This window comes from Hemitrygon akajei, chromosome 1 (genome assembly GCF_048418815.1).
Source record: "Hemitrygon akajei chromosome 1, sHemAka1.3, whole genome shotgun sequence".
Classification (NCBI taxonomy): domain Eukaryota; kingdom Metazoa; phylum Chordata; class Chondrichthyes; order Myliobatiformes; family Dasyatidae; genus Hemitrygon; species Hemitrygon akajei.
In genome coordinates, this window is record NC_133124.1 from 31,696,323 (window position 1) to 31,717,674 (window position 21,352).

General features: G+C 42.4%; 1 protein-coding gene across 8 annotated transcripts in view; it reads left to right on the forward strand.

Moving 5' to 3' along the window:
* The window catches only part of stau2 (staufen double-stranded RNA binding protein 2), a 313,804-nt gene that overhangs the window by 158,503 nt on the left and 133,949 nt on the right, over window positions 1–21,352 (forward strand). For 7 of the 8 annotated variants that reach the window (XR_012098305.1, XM_073040402.1, XM_073040452.1 and 4 more), the window contains 4 exons: window positions 1,775–1,987; window positions 7,820–7,957; window positions 20,365–20,496; window positions 20,664–20,718. Coding sequence is in view for 7 of the 8 variants with exons in the window: in XM_073040402.1 (XP_072896503.1) it covers window positions 1,775–1,987; window positions 7,820–7,957; window positions 20,365–20,496; window positions 20,664–20,718 (538 nt within the window). In the remaining variant the exon portion in view is untranslated. The remainder of the gene's footprint in view (window positions 1–1,774; window positions 1,988–7,819; window positions 7,958–20,364; window positions 20,497–20,663; window positions 20,719–21,352) is intronic. The other variant, XM_073040462.1, reaches the window with a different exon arrangement.

Below are 21,352 nucleotides of genomic sequence, written 5' to 3' on the forward strand. Positions count from 1 at the left end.
TCAGGATCTGACTTTTTCTTTTCTTGCAGAGCTTTGTGACACGTGAGGTACAGATGCTGGATCTGTAGCAACACACAAGATGTTAAGCAGAATCTGTGCAACCAGTATTTTGGGTCAAGGCTCTTAATCTGGATTCGGTCTATTTCTCTCCGCAGATACTACCTGACCTTCTGAAGTCCTGTAGCATTTTGTTTATTCCTCTTTGGTTGCTTTGTCAGGTGTCTGGGGGCTTCTGTCAATGTATAATTGCCTAAGATGGCAGGAGAGGATCCCAGCTCTTCCTCCCCACTGCCATGCACAGGCGCACACAGACAGGCACAGGCATACACACAGGCACTGACACACAGACAGGCACAGGCATACACACAGGCACTGACACACAGACAGGCACAGGCATACACACACAGGCACTGACACACACAGACAGGCACAGGCATACACACAGGCACTGACACACAGACAGGCACAGGCATACAAACACAGGCACTGACACACAGACAGGCACAGGCATACAAACACAGGCACTGACACACATACAGGCACAGGCATACACACAGGCACTGACACACACAGACAGGCACAGGCATACACACAGGCACTGACACACAGACAGGCACAGGCATACAAACACAGGCACTGACACACAGACAGGCACAGGCATACATACAGGCACTGACACACACAGACAGGCACAGGCATACACACAGGCACTGACACACACAGACAGGCACAGGCATACACACACAGGCACTGACACACACAGACAGGCACAGGCATACACACAGGCACTGACACACACATACAGGCACAGGCATACACACAGGCACTGACACACACAGACAGGCACAGGCATACACACAGGCACTGACACACAGACAGGCACAGGCATACAAACACAGGCACAGGCATACACACAGGCACTGACACACAGGCACAGGCATACACACACAGGCACGGGCATACATACAGGCACTGACACACACAGACAGGCACAGGCATACACACAGGCACTGACACACAGACAGGCACAGGCATACAAACACAGGCACAGGCATACACACAGGCACTGACACACAGGCACAGGCATACACACACAGGCACGGGCATACATACAGGCACTGACACACACAGACAGGCACAGGCATACACACAGGCACTGACACACAGACAGGCACAGGCATACAAACACAGGCACTGACACACACATACAGGCACAGGCATACACACAGGCACTGGCATACACACACAGACACGGGCATACACACACAGGCACTGACACACAGACAGGCACAGGCATACAAACACAGGCACTGACACACACAGACAGGCACAGGCATACAAACACAAGCACTGACACACACATACAGGCACAGGCATACACACAGGCACTGGCATACACACACAGGCACAGGCATACACACAGGCACTGACACACATACAGGCACAGGCATACACACACAGGCACTGACACACACAGACAGGCACAGCGCACACAGGATGATATAGTGAGTAATGATGTTTTTGATTCACCCTTGGATAACAAGAAAACAAAAGTGCTTAGAAGTTTTAATTTTTTTTCTCATTTTGATGTGTCTCAAGAATTGATTTTTCTTTTGACCACCTTGTGCTTTACGTATTTATTTTATTTTTTAAAAATTCTTTCTGTAATTTATAATTTTTATTATCTGTTGCAGTGTACTGCTGCCACAAAATAACATATTTCATGACGTGCCAGTGATACTGAATCTGATTCTGATTCTGTCCTTGGTGACAGGTAACCAGAGAAAGTGGGCCTCCTCACATGAAGAGCTTTGTTACACGCGTTGCAGTGGGAGAGTTTACTGCAGAAGGGGAAGGCAACAGTAAAAAGCTTTCCAAAAAACGAGCAGCAATAATTGTTCTTCAAGAACTGAAGAAACTTCCTCCCTTACCAATTATAGAGAAACCTAAAACTCATTATAAAAAGCGCCCAAAATCTATACTAAAGGTAAGAGTACTCATGCAGTAAATTATGTTTTTGTTGAAACAGAAGGAACTTCAAGTTTTTTAAACTGGAGCTGCAGCTGGATGACCTTCAGCTCATATGTGAAAATGAGAAGGGGATAAATAGGTGCTGCAAGGAGGTCGTCACCCCTGAGATGCAGGAGGCAGGTACCTGTGACTGGTCTAGAAGAGCAAAAGGAAATAGGCAGCCAGTGCAGAGTACCCCTGTGGCCGTTCCCCTCAATAATAAGTATGCTGCTTTGGGTACTGTTGAGGGGGACAACCTACCAGGGAGAAGCCACAGTGATCAGGTGGCACCGGGGGAGTGAGAGAAGTGGAATACAGTAATGATGGAGGATTCCATAATCAGGAGCAGAAAGAAATTTCAGTGGATGTGAATCCCGCGTTTGAGCGGCTGGATTGCATGCTAGGGGACTGTACCATCGATTGCTGGACATTGGCGCTCAGGTTCTTGGACTATATTTACTTTTTTATAAGTGAATATGCCTCTTTGCTCGCTATTTTGGTTATGTTACTCGCTATTTTTGAATGTTTGCTTGCTATTTTGACTGTTTTGCACCTTGACCCCAAAGGAACGCTGTCTCATTCAGCTGAATCTATGTATGGCTTGAATGATAATTAAACTTGAACAGAATTGAAAGAGACACTTGGATGGTCTGATGCCTCCCAGGTGCCAGGGTCAGGGATAGAACATAGAAAACCTACAGCAAATACAGGCCCTTCAGCCCACAAAGCTATGCCAAACATGTCCCTACCTTAGAACTACCTAGGCTTTACCCATAGCCCTCTATTTTTCTAAGCTTCATGTAGCCATCCAGGAGAGAATGCAGGATGTCCTGGTTCAGATCTACAGTGTTCTGAAGATGGAGAGTGAACAGCCAGTAGCTGTATTGCATATTGGTGCCAGCGACGTAAGTAGGAAAAAGGAGGTGGTTTTGAAGAGAGAATATAAGGAGTTAGGCAAAAAGCTGAAAAGCAGGACCCTCCAAAGTAGTAATCTCTGGATTGCTGCCTGTGCCACACACCAGGGAGGGTAATTTGGCAGGGGGGTGGGGGTCAGACTGATGGGGCTGAGGACGGGCCCTTGGTGTACAAGTAGATGTGATGTGTAGTCAAACTGAGGAAGAACAAGCAAATGATCGGATATAATTTCAGGCAGTGGGATGAGTTAGTGTGTCAGGGGGTCAAAGTCAAAAAGGGTGATGAATAGAGTACCCTGCCACCCCACCAGCGAAGGGATTCCTCTTGTCCTCATCTACTAACCTCTGAGTCTGATGCATAATTCTGCATAACTTCCGCCATCTCCAGTGGGATCCCACCACCAAGCACGTCTTTCTCAATCCCCCCCCCCCCACCCCACTTTCTGCTTTCTGCAGGGATTGTACACTATATGACTGCCTTGTCCATTCATCCCTCCCATTGATCTCCCTCCTGGTACTGATCCTTGCAAGCAGAACATGTGCCACACCTTTCCCTTCACTACCATTCAGGGCCCCAAACAGTTCTTTTAGGTGGGGCAACACTTCACCTACAAGTCTGTTAACATCATCTACTGTATCTGGTGCTTCTGTATATCGGTGATAAATGACATTGATTGGGAGACTGCTTCGCTGAGCACCTGCACTCTCTGCCAGAAAAAGTAGGATCTTCCAGTGACAACCCATTTTAATTCTACTTCCCATTCCCATTCCATTATGTCAGTCCATGGCCTTCTCTACTGCCACGATGCGGCCACACTCGGGTTGGAGGAGCGATACCTTGTATTCGTCTCCGTAACCTCCAACCTGATGGCATGAACATTGATTTCTTGAACTTCCTGCAATTTCCCCCCCTCCCTTAACCATTCCCCACTCCTATTTTCCTTTCATGTCTCTCCCTCTGGTGCTTCTCCCTCTTCCATAGCCTTTGGTCCTCTCCTATCAGATTTCCCCTTCTCTGCAGGGATGATGGCAGAACAGCAAAAGCTAGAATTTCTGGGGACAATGCAGAAGCAACAGGATGGATGCATCCCAAAGATGAAAAAGTATTCTAAAGGGAGAGTGAGGCAACCATGGTTTACAAGGGAAATCAAAGAGAGCATAAAAGAAAAAGAGAGGGCATATAATACAACAAAACTTAGTGAGAAAGTAGAGGATTGGGAAGCTTTTAGAAACCAACAGAAGGCAATTAAAAAAGCCATAAGGAGAGAAAAGATAAAAATGTGAAAGGAAGGTAGCCGATAGTCTAAAAGAGGATTCAAGAAGATTTTTGAGATATATAAAGAGTAACAGAAAGGCGAGAGCAGCTATCAGACAGCTGGAAAATGATGCTGGAGAGGTACTAATGGGGGGCAAAGAAATGGCAGAAGAACTTAATAAATATTTTGCGTCAGTCTTCACTGTGGAGAACAGTAGCAAAATGCCAGAAATGTGAGAGTATCAGAGAGCAGAAGTGAATGTCACGAATACTGAGGAGAAGGTGCTTGGGAAGCCGAAAGGTCTAAAGGTAGATACGTCACCTGGACCAGATGGGCTACACCTCAGGATTCTGAAAGAGGTAACTGAAGAGATTGTGGAGGCATTAGTAATTATCTTTCAGGAATCACTGGATTCTGGAATGACTCCTGAGTACTAGAAAATGGCAAATGCCACTTCACTCTTAAAGAAGGGAGAGAGGCAGAAGAAAGGAAATTATAGGCCAGTTAGCCTGATTTAAGTGGTCTAGAAGATGTTGGAGTCCATTATTAAGGATTATGTTTCAGGGTACTTGGAGGCACATGATAAAATAGGCCAAAGTGAGCATGCTTTTCTAAAGCAAAAATCTTGGCTGACAAATGGAATTCTCTGAGGAAATAATAAGCAAGATAGACAAGGGAGAGTCAGAGGATGTTGTTTATTTGGATTTTTAGAGGGCCTTCAACAAGGTACCACTCATGAGGCTGCTTATCAAAATAAGAGCCCGTGGTATTACAGAAAATGTATTAGCATGGATAGAAGATTGGATGACTGGCAGGAGGCAGAGAGTGGGAATAAGCAGGGCCTTTTCCAGTTGGCTGCTGGTGAGTAGTGATCTACCACAGGGGTCCGTGTTGGGGCCGCTTCTTTTCACATTGTATGTCAATGATTTGGATGAAGGTATTGATGACTTTGTGACCAAGTTTGCAGGCAATGCAAATATAGGTGGAGGGGCAGCCAATGTTGAGGAATCAGGCTGTCTGCAGAAGGACTTGGATAGGTTGGGGGAATGTGCAAAGAAGTGGCTGATTGAATATAATGCAGGGAAGTGCATGGTCCTGCTCTTTAGCAGAAGGAATAAAGGACTGTTTTCTATATAGGCAGAAAATTCAAAAATCAAAGGTGCAGAGGGACTTGGGAATCCTCATGCAGGATTCCCTAAAGGTTAATTTGTTGGTTCAGTTGGCGTTAAGGAAGTCAAGTGTATTTTTAAAAAATTAGCCAGTTCTCTTTTCTCATGCTCCCTTGCGTATTCTCTCTGACTCCCCAACTATGCTCATTTCAAAGCTTTTATGCACCTTTATTTGTGTTCTAGCTCTCTAACTGACATAAGAACATAAGAAATAGGAGCACGAGTGGACCATCTGGCTCATCGAACCTGTAATGCCATGCAATAAGATTATGGCTAAACTGGCCATGGACTCATTTCCACCTACCTGCCTTTTCCCCATAACTCTTAATTCCCCTACTGTGCAAAAATCTATCCAACCTTGTCTCAGATATATTTACTAAGGTAGCCTCCACTGCTTCATTAGGCAAAGAATTCCACAGATTCACCACTCTGTGGGAAAACCAGATCCTCCTCATCTCCGTCCTAAATCTACTCCCCTGAATCTTGAGGCTATGTCTGCTAGTTCTAGTCTTACCTACAGTGGAAAAAAACTTTCCTGCCTCTATCTTTCCTATCCTTTTCATAATTTTATATGTTTCTTTCAGATCTCCTCTCATTCTTCTGAATTCCAGTGAGTACAGTCCCAGGCAACTCAATCCCTCCTCACAGTCTAACCCTCTCATCTCTGAAATCAACCTAGTGAGCCTCCTCTGCACTGCCTCCACAGCCAGTATATCCTTCCTCAAGTAAGCATGCAGTACTCCAGGTGATGCCCACCAGTGCCCTGTATAGTTGCAGCATAACCTCCCTGCTGTTAAATTCAACCCCTCTAGCAATGAAGGGCAACATTCCATTTGCCTTCTTGATAACCTGCTGCACCTGCAAACCAACCTTTTGTGATTCATGCACAAGCACTCCCAAGTCCCTCTGCACAGCAGCATGCTGCAATTTTTTACTATTTAAATAATAATCTGCTCTTCCATTTTCCCTTCCAAAGTGGATGACCTTGCATTTACCAACATCATACTCATCTGCCAGACCCTTACCCACTCATTTAATCTACCTATATCTCTCTACAGACTATCTGTATCTTCTGCATAATTTGCTTTTCCACTCAATTTAGTATCATCAGCAAACGTGGATACCCTACACTCGGGTCCCCTCTGCCAGATGGTTAATGTATATCGTGAACAGTTGCGGGCCCAGCAACGACCCCTGCAGCACACCATTCACCACTGATTGCTAACTAGAGTAATACCCATGTACCCCAACTCGCTGCTTTCTGTTAGTTAACCAATCTTCTATCCATGCTAGTACATCACCCCCAACTCTGTGCATCCTTATCTTATGGGTAAGTTTTTTATGTGGTACTCAAAATATGACAAATTACTGATACTTTTAATTGCTTTAATGAAAAATTAACTTGCAACCCTCAATGACTGTCAAGAGCTTTGGTTTAACAATAATGCTTTTATTCCTAAGAGTGCAAACTGAAAGTGCTGACCATTGAATACCAGAGAAAATGGCATTTTGGCCTGAGATGAGGTCTACTGAACCTATAGGATTGTGGGTTATTGGGGTCTGGTGCACTGTTGTTTAGCAGCCCTCTGAAGTTTTTGACTGCAATGTGGAATTTGGAAGCACACTGCAAATTAGGTGTCCACAGGACTTGCTGATTGAATCCAGTGGTGATTCCACAATAAACTGAGCTGATGGGCTGAATTTCATTTTCATTCTCCCCTTCAGTTTTACACCAGCCAAGGAGAGTCCATTCATTTGTATGAGGTTGCTGACTTTTGTTAAAATGTTTTTTTTTGGTTTGGAATGTGAAATGAAGATATCTAAACAATGTTCATTAATTTGCAGCAGTATAGTACTGGAGACACAGTGGATTGCAGATGCCATCCCTTTCTTTTCAGATTCCATAATCTGCACCCCTTTGACTCTTAACAATCATCTCCCTGCCTCCGGTAATGTCTCCCCCTTTCCCTCCCCCATCTGGCTCCATCTGCCTGTCAACCCCTCTTCACCTAATTCCACCAATCACCTACCAGCCTATCTCACCCTTCCCTCTCACCTCTTTCTATTGGCTATCTTCCCTCTATGTTCTCAGTCCTGGTGCAGAACCTCAACGTTAAATAACCTCTGGCCTCCACAGATGTTGCCTGACCTGCTATGTTCCTCCAGCAGTTTTTATCTTTTGAAATAGCTTAATATTCTTATGTTTTTTGTTTTGCATTTTTCAAACCAAAATAAGCTTTCAGTGCCTCTGAAAATCAGAAATGTTTAAAATTAAAGAAAATGCCATTGCAAGAATGAGCCATCAAAGGTTGTAAGTAAAATTGTTAACTTCAGATTTAAGTGAGGTTGCTGTCATTAATTGAGGCATGAGATCTGCCTGTCACTACTAAATTATCTTAGTCTTCTCTTTCCACCAGTGCAAGTACACTCCATTGTGTATTTTTTATTTAATGAATTATTTCTGTTACAGACTAGTCCAGAATATGGCCAAGGTATGAATCCAATCAGTCGATTAGCCCAGATACAGCAGGCAAAGAAAGAAAAAGAACCTGAATATCTTCTACTATCGGAAAAAGGTCTTCCTCGTCGCAGAGAGTTTGTTATGCAGGTACGTTGCCTAGTTGACTTACAGAATTATTAAGCATAATTTATCTTTAGAATTGTCTAAAACAAACTATACAGAGGCGGCATCTTAATTCTCATGTTTCCTAGAAGTTCAGGTTACATTATGGGGTACCTCTATACCTTTCACATGTAGAACTATGAAGAATGACATTAAAATGTTAACTGACTTAATTTGCACATACTTTATCATTCTAACTCACTGGACTTTAGTCTTCAGCACCCAGAGAGTATTCACAGAAAATAGTCATAACTATAGAATTTTAGAGCGCAACAACACAGAAACAGGCCCTTTGGCCCATTTAGTCTGTGCAAACTATTATTCTGCCTTGTACCATTAACTACACCTGTATCCCTCCCGTTCATGTGCTTATCCAAACTTCATTTAAACACTGAAATCTAGCCCCACATCTGCTTCTGCTGGCGGCTCATTCCGTGTACTCACCACCCTCTGAGTGAAGTTCCCCTTAAATATTTCACTTTTCACCTCGTAATCCACAACTTCTAGTTCATCTCATCCAACAGCAGTGGAAAAAGGCTGCTTGATTTACCCCATCTATACCACTCATAATTTTGTTTACCTCTATTAAATCTCCCCTCATTCTCCTACACTTCAGGGAATAAAGTCCTAACCTATTCAACCTTTTCATATAACTCAGGTAGGTAGGTGACCAAAACTGCACATGCTACTCCAAATTAGACCTCACCAATGTCTTATACAACTTCAACACAACTTCCGAACTCCTGTACTCAGTACTTTGATTTATGACGACCAATGTGCCAAAAGCTCTCTTTATGACCCTATCTGCCTGTGAGCCACTTTCAAGGAATTGTGGATCTGTATTCCCAGATTCCTCAGTTTTCCCGCAATCCTTGATGCCCTAACGTTCACTGAGTTAGTCCTACCCTGGTTTGTCATGAATCATCTGCAGTTCAACATCAGTAAGACAAAGGATATGGTGATGGACTTTAGGAAGACCATGCCTGCTCTGCTCCCTGTTACGGTTGATGGTGAGGACCTATAAGTACCTGGGGGTGCTCCTGGATGACAGACTTCAGAGGAGCACCAACACAGAGGTTGTGTACAAGAAGGGCCAGAGTCATTCTACTTCCTGAGGGAACTGAGGTCACTTGGAGTATGCAAGCCTCTCCTTAGCATGTTCTACCTATCTGTTGTTGCCAATACAATCTTCTATGTGGTGGTGTGCTGAGGCAATGGCATTAACATGGGTGATGCCAACAGGCTCAATAAACTGATTAGAAAGGCTGGCTCTGTTGTAGGAGTCAAACTGGACATACTGGAGGCTGTGTTAGAACAAAGGACCCTATGCAAAATCCTCGCAATTCTGGACAATCTTTCTCACCCTCTGCATGCCACTTTGGCTGAACAGAGGAGCACTTTTAGTAATAGACTTAGACAACTGTGCTGCTCCAAAGAGTACTATATGAGGTCATTCTTACCCTTTGCCATTAGGCTCCATAATGAGTCTACCTATAGCCAAGAAAGTGATGACCCCTCCTGTTAGACTGTTTGAGGTAACTTGTTTTTTTTTATTCTTTCTTTCTTCTCTTCTAATATTTGTGTATCTGTACACTTGTAATGCTACTGTGACACTGTAATTTCCTTTGGAATCAATAAAGTATCTATCTGTCTATCAAAGTGTAACACATCACAGTTGATTGTATTTAATTCCATCTGCCATTTTCAGTCCATTTTTCCAGATGGAGCTGCAAAATTTGATAGTGTTCCTCACTGTCCATTGCGTCCCTCCCCCAATGTTGGTGTCATAAAGAAGCAAATCATAAACAGAATGTACAATTTAGAATTTGAGAGTGGAATTGTAGAGGGAGAAAGGTATTGGATTTGCCTTCAAAACAGAGAGCAGTTATCAAGGAAAATGCAATGGTAATCTCTTGAAAGAGGATTTGAGTATGAAAGTAGAAATATCTTCATCTAATCATATGGGGCCCTGATGAGACTGCATCTGGAATATAGTATAGAGTCATACAGCATGGACACACGTCCTTTGACTCAACAAGCTGTTCCCATTTTCCTGAGTTTAGCCCATATCTCTCTAAGCCACGTCTCTCCGTGACCCTCGTCAAGTGCTTCTTAAATTATGCTATTGTACCTGCCTCAACCTCTTTGGCAGCTCATTCTATATACTCAGTACCCTCTGGGTCTTGTTCCTCAGGTCCCTTTTAAAATTTTTCCCTTTTAATCAAAACCTACTCCCCCCCCCCCCCCCCAGTTTGAATCTCCCTAATCCTGGGGAAAAGACCATTGTCATCCCTTTTTGTAAATTTTTTTTTGCACCCTCTCCAGTTTAACCAGGTTTTTCCCATGACAGGGTGACCAAAACTGTACACGAGTGCAACCTCACCAACGACTTGAACAACTGACAACACAATGACCCAATACCTGTACTCAATGCCCTGACTTATGAGGATCTGCATGTTACAACCCTGCCTACCTGTGACGCTGCTTTCAACAAATGCTTTTAAACGCATCAAGCAGCAAGTTTGAGACGAGACTGCAGATGCTGGGAACTGCAGCAAAAACGCAAGCTAGAGTGATGCACAAAGTGCTGGAGGAACTCGGTGGACCAGTAGTGTCTGTGGAGGGAAACAGAGACTGTCGATGATTTGGATTGGGACCCTTTGCCCGGACTGGTAAAGCAGTGAGATATTCAGTCCAGTGGTGATATGGTAATGGCCAACTGTTCCAAAGTACACTGCAACCAAACATCTTAAAGCTGAGTGGATCAATTCAGGGACTGGAATTTAGGGCATGCATTTCCAGTGCCATCAACCCTGCAGATGAATGCCTGGATTGGCGGACTTTAGTTACGAGGAGAGATTGGACAGGCTGGGCTTGCTTTCCCTGGAGTGAAGGAGGCTGATAGAGATATATAAAATTATAGACACGGTAGATGCTTAGAACCTGTGGTGGAGACATCAAAAGCAAGGGCAAAAGTTTAAAATGGAAGACAGTTTTAAAAGGGTAATTTTTTCTTAACTGTGGTTGATACCATAGAGGTGGTGGATTTAGATACAATTACTATGATTATGAATCATTTAAACACATAGTTAAATAGACAAAGTATGAGATATTGTCCTAACTCTGGCAACAGGACAGTATCAGTTAGATGGATGTAGTAGCTTGAAGGTCTGTATCTGTACTGTATGACTCATGGTAACCCCCCCCCCCCATGCCTCCCCCAGAATCTTAACTTTTCCATCAGTGGCAGCTCCAGCTGCCCAATGGCAAGATGGTAATGGCCAAGTACCATTCTGTATCCTCATTGCCCTGTCCAACCCTCTGTGTTACCACAGCCAGGTTCAATGTACAAAGCAAACTGGTCACGGTGCAATTCAGTATGTTTGCGCTCAGCAACAAAGCTCGGCAATCCTGGTTCAGATTCGCATTCTGTAACCTAAGCCAGCTGTGGATGGTGGGAAACAAGAGCTGAATGTTCTGTGAGCAATCTCACCCTTAACAATGGTGGAACCTAACATGAATGCAAATGAGAATCTGAAGCACACGTCAGCAAGAAATGTAGAGTGGACAGCCTGCTCTTGAGATCCCACCATTGTACATGGCAGAGACCACACCCTAAGAGATATCACCCCACCGGATCATGCTGCCTTTTTATTCACCGCTGGCCTCACAGTAAACAGTCAAACCTGTTACATGTTTAAAACAGTTGCTGCTTCTCCTTCCTTAACCTCACATTAAAGTAAAAACAAAACAGCATGTTTGAAAACGGATCAATAGTCCAGAAATCCTCTCCCCTAGAAAAAAAGTCTTTATCCATTGAGGATAAATCCAGCCTCTCCAACCTCTCTTTGCAGCCCTTCGTTCCAGGCAGCATGGTGGTGAGTCTCTTCTGCACTCTCTCTGTCGCTACCACATCCTTGCAGCAGGGTGGTAAGCAGTCTAGTCAGTGTTTTGTACAACTAAAATACGATGCCCCAACTCTTGTACTCAGTGCCTTAGTTGATGGAGTCAAGCTCACCAAAAGTTGCCAGCACTACCCTCTGCACCACTTTCAGCAAGTTTTGTACATCAACACTCCTTAGTCCCCTGCCATATACTTCACATGTCCTACCAGAATTTGACTCTCCCAACTGCATTACCTTACACTCGTTTGGATCAAGTTCCATCCTGACGAAGGGTCTCGGCCCGAAATGTTGACTGCTCATTTCAACGGATGCTGCCCGACCTGCTGAGTTCATCCAGCTTGTTTGTACGTCTCCATCTGCTACTGCAGTGCTCATCTTCCCAGCGGATCTGTGTCCCACCATATCCTTCATCTAGAGCTCCAACGATTTCTGTGTTGTTTTCAGACTGTTAATCATTACACTGCTGGACATAACCACGTGGGAGGGTGCCAACACATGTATTACACAGTATTCACATATTTAACATGTTCATACAACTTTACCCTTTACCACATAATACCCTGCATTTCATTATGAAATCCATATGGTGCATAATGCAGTTCACACACATAGGTTTCACAGCACAGAACACAGCTAACGTACCGTAGCACAACACTCACACTGTGACGTGCATGGAACAATGCACAAACTGCTGGTTGAATGTTCCTCTGCAATCCTTGTGGAAGTTGCTGATTCACAGGACACAGTACTGGATGTTTCTCTGAACCAGGGTGTAAAGCACAGTAGTACACGTAACACACAGATGATTTATGCATAAATAAGCAAAGTAAAGTGCAGAAAAGTGTCAGGTGCAGAACAGATTAACTGGTGACACTTTGCATGCAATGCGGTAGGGAATTCAGAAGCCTATTGGCCTGGTTCCCCACCAGTTTCTGGGTTATGATGATGAGGACTTTGGAAAAGAACTGTAAATAATCATTTTATAGCAAGAGTGTCACTACAATTAAGGAGAATGTGTTAATATGGTACAATCTAGAGTGGGAGATAAGAATTTTAAGTAAAACATTAGCACAAGTCATATTAGAATGTTTAGTCCAAATGAGCATTTATTTATACAAGCACAGAGTATAAAGAACCAATGGAATGAAATGCAGGTGCAATCAACTGGAAGGGTTTGGCATGGAAACCATTACTGTACTAAGGGTGCAGGACAGCAAACAGAGAGCACTAAATACATTTAAAGTTTGCAGAGAGGAGAAGATTTGTTGGTAATGTGTGACTACTTTGTAATTAATGCTGAAATCACTTCGGTAATGAGGGAAGCAATAGCCAGAGGCAAGAAACACTGGAGATTTTATATATAAAATCAGTAAGAACAGAGAATAATTCAAGAGTCTCTGGTATCAAAATGATAAAGATAAATGCACAGACTAGATAATGGTTAAGGTGGTTTAGTGGGAATTTCAACTGCCATCCAATTTTGGATAAGCAGATAAATTCACAATGACAGAACTTCTTGAGTTTGTTTGAGATAGCTTCCTGCGTCAATTTTTTTCATAAGCAGTGGGACAGATTTATTCAAAAACCTAGCAAGTAACACAATATTTATCTGATAGTGGCCACAATGCATTTGAAGCTGTTGTAGTGCTTGAAAGGAAGAACACAAAGCAGCTACTGGGTCTCTAGATTTAAGTGGGTTGATTACAGTGCAATGCGTTTGTCTGTCTATTAAGGTTAGTAAGGTCTGTTAACAGGCAGGATAACAGATGATCTTGAAGGTATTGATAACCTTGAGAGATGAGAACTCTCCTGTTCTTTTTTCAAAGAAATAAATGAGTAGCAATAAGGCATAAATGTAAAAGCCAGCCAGGAATCCCGGTTACTATAAAAACAGATGTAGTTATGCTGCTTTGTAGGTTTTATGGATAAAGACATTACATTACAGGGAGACATTAATAGATTAAGTAATGCCTCACCTGGATGGACTGCTTGGGGCCCAGAATGGTGGTCCCTGCAAGTGGAAGAAGTGCTGCACCTGCCCATCCACCACCATTAAGGCCCACAAACGATCCTTCCAGGTGAGTCAGCATTTCAACTGCAACACACAAAATGCTGCAGCAACCCAGCAGGCCAGGCAGCATCTATGGAAAAAAGTGCAGTCGACATTTCAGGCCAAAACCCTTCGGCAGTACTGGTGGAAAAAAATACTGAGGAGGAGGTTTAAAAGGTGGAGGAGAGTGGAGAGAGAAACACTAGGTAATAGGTGAAACCTGGAGGGGGATAGATGAAGTAAAGAGCTGGTATCAGTAGTGGGAAAGTTATTGGAAGGTATTCGAAGAGGTTGGATTATGAGTACTTGGATTGAGAGGGACTGGTTAGGTAGAGTCACCACGGCTTTGCGTGTGGTGTGCCGTGTCTAACCAATCTTACAGAGTTTTTCCAGGAAGTTACCAGGAAAGCTGATCAAGGCAAGACAATGGAAGTTGTCAAAATGAGATTTAGCAAGGCATTTGACAAGGTCCTCTGTAGGAAATTGGTCAGGAAGGTTCAATTGCACGAGGTAGTAAATTGGATTAGATAATGGCTTTGAGGGAGAAGCCAGAGAGTGGTAGGAGATGGTTGCCTCTGTGACTGGTGGTGTGCTGCAAGAATCGGTGCTGGGTCCGTTGTTGTTTGTCATCTATATCAACAATCTGGATGATCATGTGGCTAATTGGATCAGCAAATTTGTGGATGCGGTGGACAACAAGGAAGACTATCAAAGCTTGCAATGTCAGCTGGAAAAATGGCAGATGGAATTTAATGCAGGCATGTGTGAAGTGTTGTACTTTGGAGGACCACCCAGGGTAGGTCTTACATGGTGAGCAGTAGAGCATTGAGGAGTGCAACAGAGCAAAGGGATCTGGGAGTACAGGTCCATAATTCATTGAAACTAGTGTCACAGGTTAATAGGGTCGTAAAGAAAGTTTTGGCACATTGGCCTTCACCGATCAAACTTGATACAATATATACTTGATATAAGACATTGGTGAGGCCTAATTTGCAAGATTGTGTGCAGTTTTAGTCACCAACCTACAGGAAAGAAGCAAATAAGATTGAAAATACAGAGCAAGTTTTCAAGGATGTTGCCAGGACTGGAGGAACTGAATTATAAAGGAAGATTGAATAGGTTAGAACTTCAGAACTTTATTCTCTAGAATGTAGAAGATTGAGGGGCAATTTGATAGAGGTATGTAAGATTATGAAGGGTATAGATGGGGTAAATGCAAGCAGGCTTTTTTTCAATGCAACTGAAGGTCACAGGTTAAAGTTGAAAGATGAAATGATCAAGGGGAATATGAGGGGAAACTTCTTCACTCAGAGGGTTGTGAGTGGTGTAAACTGCCAGCGCAAGTGGTGAATGCGATTTTGATTTTGAAGTTTAAGAGACGTTTGGAAGGGTATATGGATGGGGAGGGATTTGGAGAGCTGTGGTCCGGTTGCAGGTCAGTGGGACTAGGCAGCTTAGATGGTTTGGCATGGACTAGTCGGGCCAAAGGGCCTGCTTTTTTGCTGTAATTTTCTATGACTCTAATATTTGCAATTGTTCTTGCTAAGTGGTTCTTGTTTCCATTGCACCACTTTAATGAGGTCTTATCACAAGAGATATTCCCCTTACAGTATTTCAAAGGGAATATTACCTTTGCAACTTCCTGATTCACTCTTCCATCCTCACCATCCACTCTCCCGTTCAACTTAAAACCAGTTGCTTTGGGCAGATAGGGTCATCAGGTGTGGTTAGCAGCTCATCCAAGAGAAGGAAAACTGAACTCAAACCTTCACTGCCTTGCGGTTATACCCACACTTGAGGAAAGCTTCGGGAGTAAACCCAGAGGGAAAATCTGGAGCTGGACTCCCTAAAGCAGTCCTAGGCTGTATTGAAAGCTGACTGGCAACCCTAGCAAGCTGCTGGTGCCAAACTATATTGGTCTCTGCCGTTCCTGTGGATTCATCAGCTGTGTGGAGAGGGGGAGCCTGCTGCAAGGGCAACAGCTTATTCTCCATATCATACTGTCCTGGTTTGCATTCTATGATCAAACCTGACCAACGGAGGGCCTCAGTGATTTTATAGTCCTCAGGAAATTAGAATGTGGTGTGGGGAAAGAGGTGATTACATCATCTGGCAATAAAGTAACACTGTGAAAAATGCTGTTATTTTTGAATTCCCTTAATCCTTTACATAATATGTACAAATCACAGATCAGTGAGAATGGCCCTTACCCTCATTGCTTGGCAATTACTAATGAAAAATCTAGTTTACATTGACATCCTGTTCATAACCCACACTGTGCCATTTTTCACTTGGGAAAACTTGTGTCTTTTTGCAGCAGTTACAGATTGCACTCTAATGAAATGCTGATGGTATTTTCTGCTGTTCTTTTTTTGTGCGTGTGGAATTCCTGCCAAGCATTGAAAGTAGGAGTTAAAGATTGACAAAAATAATTACATGTAATGTAAAGATCTCTTAAAGATACACAAATAAAATTTTTTTAAATAGTTTTCTTGTTATCATCGGGCTTCGTTTTGAAGATGGTCATCAACAAAAAGTGCTCAGATGCAACCGTAAACAGGAGAAAATCTGCAGGTGTTGAATGTGGAAGTGTGGGACCTCCCTCCTTCCTGATGGCAAGAAGACAGCATGGCCTGGATGGTAGGGTTCCTTGACGATGGATGCTGCTTTCCTGCGACAGCGCTCCTTGTAAATATACTCAGTGGTGGGAGGGCTTTCCTTGTGATGGACTGGCTTGTATCCGCTACTTTTAGTAGGCTTTTCTGTTCAAGGAGAGTGGTGTTTCCATACCAGGTCACGATGCAACCAGTCAGTACACTCTCCACCACACATTTGTGGAAGTTTGTCGAAGTTATAGATGACATACCACACTTTGCCTTATTCTATGAACTGAACATAAAGTAGGTAGGTCAAAAGGTTGCCTTCTGTGTCATTACAAGTGTTTTTCTCTTGAGTATGGTGTTTGGATTGCATCTCTCATGCAGTGATGAGCAGAATATTTAGAGATGTGTCAAGCAGAAGCTACAGCTGTCTGGATGACAATGAGTCTGACCTTGATCCCAGTGGCTAAAGCAGTCAGGGTACGTATGAATAGTGAGTCAGGCAAACCAGGTTGGTAAAACCTAGTTGTTCCTTTACTCACTAAGAAATGACAATTTTTAGAGCATCTCATTGTGGACGAACCTTGCATGTTGCACGTACCATAGAACCATAGAACATTACAGCACAGAAACAGGCCTTTTGGCCCTTCTTGTCTGTGCTGAACCATTTTTCTGCCTAGTCCCACTGACCTGCACCTGGGCCATATCCCTCCAAACCCCTCTCATCCATATACTTGTCCAAGTTTTTCTTAAATGTCAAAAGTGAACCCGCATTCACCACTTCATCTGGCAGCTCATAACCCCTCTCATCCATATACTTGTCCAAGTTTTTCTTAAATGTCAAAAGTGAACCCGCATTCACCACTTCATCTGGCAGCTCATTCCACACTCCCACCACTCTCTGCGTGAAGAAGCCACCCCTAATGTTCCCTTTAAACTTTTCCCCCTTCACCCTTAACCTATGACCTCTTTCTTTTCCTCCCCTGGCCTCAGTGGAAAAAGACTGCTTGCATTCACTCTATCTATACCCATCATAATTTTATACACCTCTATCAAATCACCCCTCATTCTCCTACGCTCCAGGGAATAAAGTCCTAATCTATTCAACCTTTCTCTGTATCTCAGTTTCTCAAGTCCTGGCAACATCCTTGTAAACCTTCTCTGCACTCTTTCAACCTTGTTAATATCCTTCCTGTAATTAGGTGACCAAAACTGCACATAATACTCCAAATTCGGTCTCACCAATGTCTTATACAACCTCACCGTTACATTCCAACTCTTATACTCAATCCTTGATTTATAAAGGCCAATGTACCAAAAGCTCTCTTTACAACCCTATCTACTTGTAACGCCACTTTTAGGGAATTATGTATCTGTACTCCCAGATCCCTCTGTTCTACTACACTCCTCAGTGTCCTACCATTTACCTTGTATGTTCTACCTTGGTTTGACCTTCCGAAGTGCAATACCTCACACTTGTCTGCATTAAACTCCATCTGCCATTTTTCTGCCCATTCCTCCAACTGGTCCAAATCCCTCTGCAAGCTTTGAAAACTTTCCTCACTGTCCACTACACCTCCAATCTTTGTATCATCAGCAAATTTGCTGAACCAATTTGCCACATTATCATCCAGATCATTGATATAGATGACAAATAACAATGGACCCAGCACTGATCCCTGTGGCACACCACCAATCACAGGCCTCCACTCAAAGTAGCAATCCTCCACTACCACTCTCTGGCTTCTTCCATTGAACCAATGTCTAATCCAATTTACTACTTCTCCATGTATACCTAGCAACTGATCTTCCGAACTAACCTCCCATGCGGGACCTTGTCAAAGGCCTTACTGATGTCCATGTGTACAACATCCACCGCCTTCCCTTCATCCACTTTCCTGGTAACTTCCTCGAAAAACTCTAATAGATTGGTTAAACATGACCTACCACACAACAAAGCCATGCTGACTGTTTCTAATAAGTCCCTGTCTATCCAAATATTTGTAGATCCTATCTCTTAGTATTCCTTCCAAGAATTTACCTACTACCGATGTCAAACTTACCGGCCTATAATTGCCTGGCTTACTTTTTGAGCCTTTTTAAACAACAGAACTACATGAGCTATCCTCCAATCCTCCGGCACCTGACCTTGAGTCACTTCTGGGGGAATTTTATGCCAGGTGAAAATTGTAAGAGAGAACAAAACTCTGGTCAGTAAATGAGATGACAAATGTCCTAATAGCTAGGGTGGCACCTGAAGATGTAAGCAGTAGTGCTGTAGTCTGGGTTAACCCGATTCCCAACTGTTTTTGGAGCTTGTGAATGATCTTCCAGTAGTTAGTATTCCTGAGCTGTAATGCTGAATTTAAATGTGTTGCCTATTTCAGACTTATTTATATCTCTCACTTGAAGACCCATACCTTACCTTTCCATAGTCATTCCATCAACAAATTTAGTTAAAGCCACTTACCAGATTAGTTTGTGTTTATCTTGGCCATTATTTGGGCTTCCAGATGTGCAGAATGCATTATTTTTAATGATCTTACAAGTAATTTGTGCAGTATCCCCAATATAAGCTCCAGCTGTATTTACGGTGACCACAAATATCTCAGTGGTAGTGTCCTCACAAGTTTCAGTTTGTTATATGTAGCAACTTTGCTTCTGAATCATTCATGCTCCAGCACATAATCTAGTTTAGCACCACTGAACAGAGTAGAATTGGAGCTGCATCACTGGCAGAGCTGTGTTTCTTAATAATAATTGTAAAACCATTTACAGATAAGACAAGTTCTTCTGGCTTCCTGCTTGCCAGTTTTATCTCACCTAAAACATATAAGTAAGAATAATTGGTCATTTATTGTAGCACTGCTTTGAGTTTGTAAGCATAACTAGGAAAAAGGCAATGACTACACTTCCGAGGCAATCTTTGCCCTTGAAGCAGTTTGGGATATTCTAAAAGGCACAATATAAATCTGTTCTATCTGTCTGCAGATTATACACTGGTTCTTTTTTTATCTGAATTGTTTCATCCATCTCTACACTTGATGTGAGCTTCTCTGTAGATTTTACTTCTCATTGTGAATTTCCCACTGATCTTTCTCTGGAAAGGTAATACTACTCTACCAGGATCCGGCCTGGAATTTCTGTGAGATCCCAACAACACTTACACAATTCCTGAAACACCCAATGCAAAATTTTCAATGAGATTTACAGGAAAATGTTTCCTGCTTGGCATTGCTGCCTACTACACCTTCAACAGTACCTTGGGTCAGCTGCAGGATCATCAGCCAGGGACCACCACTACTATTTGTGTGTAAATACTGAGTACAAATTGAATTTTACGGATTTTTTGTCTATAGTTGACCACCCTGTGGCGCCTCCTCACAACCCTGTCCCCTGTGCGGAACTGCAGATTAATTCCCAAGATGCAATTAATCACCATGATGAGTTTCTGCTAATTGCATCCATTTGTGAGACTTCAGGAAGTTATTTAAAATTAAGTACAAGGGCACTAAAAGGCACCTTTTTTAAAAAGCTTTTAAATTTTTTTTTGCTCAGTAACTGTATTACTCCACCATAACCAGTAAATAGTTCTGTATTTTTTTCTGAAATCTAATGCTACAGATGCTGGAAATGTGAAATTAAAACAGGAAATATTAAGCAGTTCAATATTTTGCTATTAAATTGGATTTAAAAAATGTACTTGACTGGATCATACTCAGAAATGTAAATATTTCAGTGAAAATCTATTTGTAATGGTTAATAGAATGTAACCATTTGTGAATGCAGATAATGAGAATTAAATAGAAACGTATAACTGCTCTGTTATTCCTTTAGGTCAAAGTAGGCATTGAGATAGCAACAGGAACAGGTCCAAACAAGAAAGTTGCAAAGAGGAATGCTGCAGAGGCCATGTTACTGCAGCTTGGATACAAAGCGTCCATCCCTAGTCAAAATCCACAGGAAAAGGTAAACACAAATTTTAATTTCTCTTTTTAAAATTGAATTCTAAGAGATAAGAAACAAATACAAGTGAATAATGAAGTATGAGACAAAGCATTATTTATCTTAATTCTACTTTTAGATCTGATGATAAATTTTGCGCTGGGTGTTTATGTTTTGTTTTAACTTTGTAGCCAGTTGAGAAGAGCTGGGATGGACGAAAGGTCACTTTTGCAGATCAGCCAAATAGTGAGTAGTTTTTAATCTTGGGGGAAAAAACATTTTATGATTAAATGCATTTTAAATTATTTCAAACCCTCAATTCAAATTTATTTTTTATTTATAGTGGCACAAGTCTTTGTTTTTTTTAACTTATTAATGTGCTTTAAAATAACTAATGTATGCAATACCAAAATGTAGGTTGCAGAAGTGCTTGAGCATTGAACATTGATACTCTTTTTGATCCCAAGCTTTGAGGGAGTGGTTTCATTATTATTTGCTGAATAATTAATCCAGTTTAGATAAGTTTGAACCAAGAATTGGTCAGTAAAACATAGTGGAACAATGAAAAGCCTTCAGGGAAGAGCTTGAGAGATACAAAGCAAAAGCATTTTGGTGAAAAAGAAGTTTAGAGTATTCAAATTTAGAGCTCCTAAAATAACCAAGATGTTTGAGAATTTAAGGTTTATATCTATAAAGAACCAACCTAATCAAAGAAAATTTATAAAAATAACTAATTGTGGATTATGTAATGATGAGGCTATTAAAGGTCGAAGAAGGAATCTTTTTTTGTAGAGGCAGAGGACGAGACTAAGGTCTCAAATCAGTATTTTATATTTGGTTTTGCCAGTAAAGAGAAAGGCGCCAATTAACAACAGAGGAG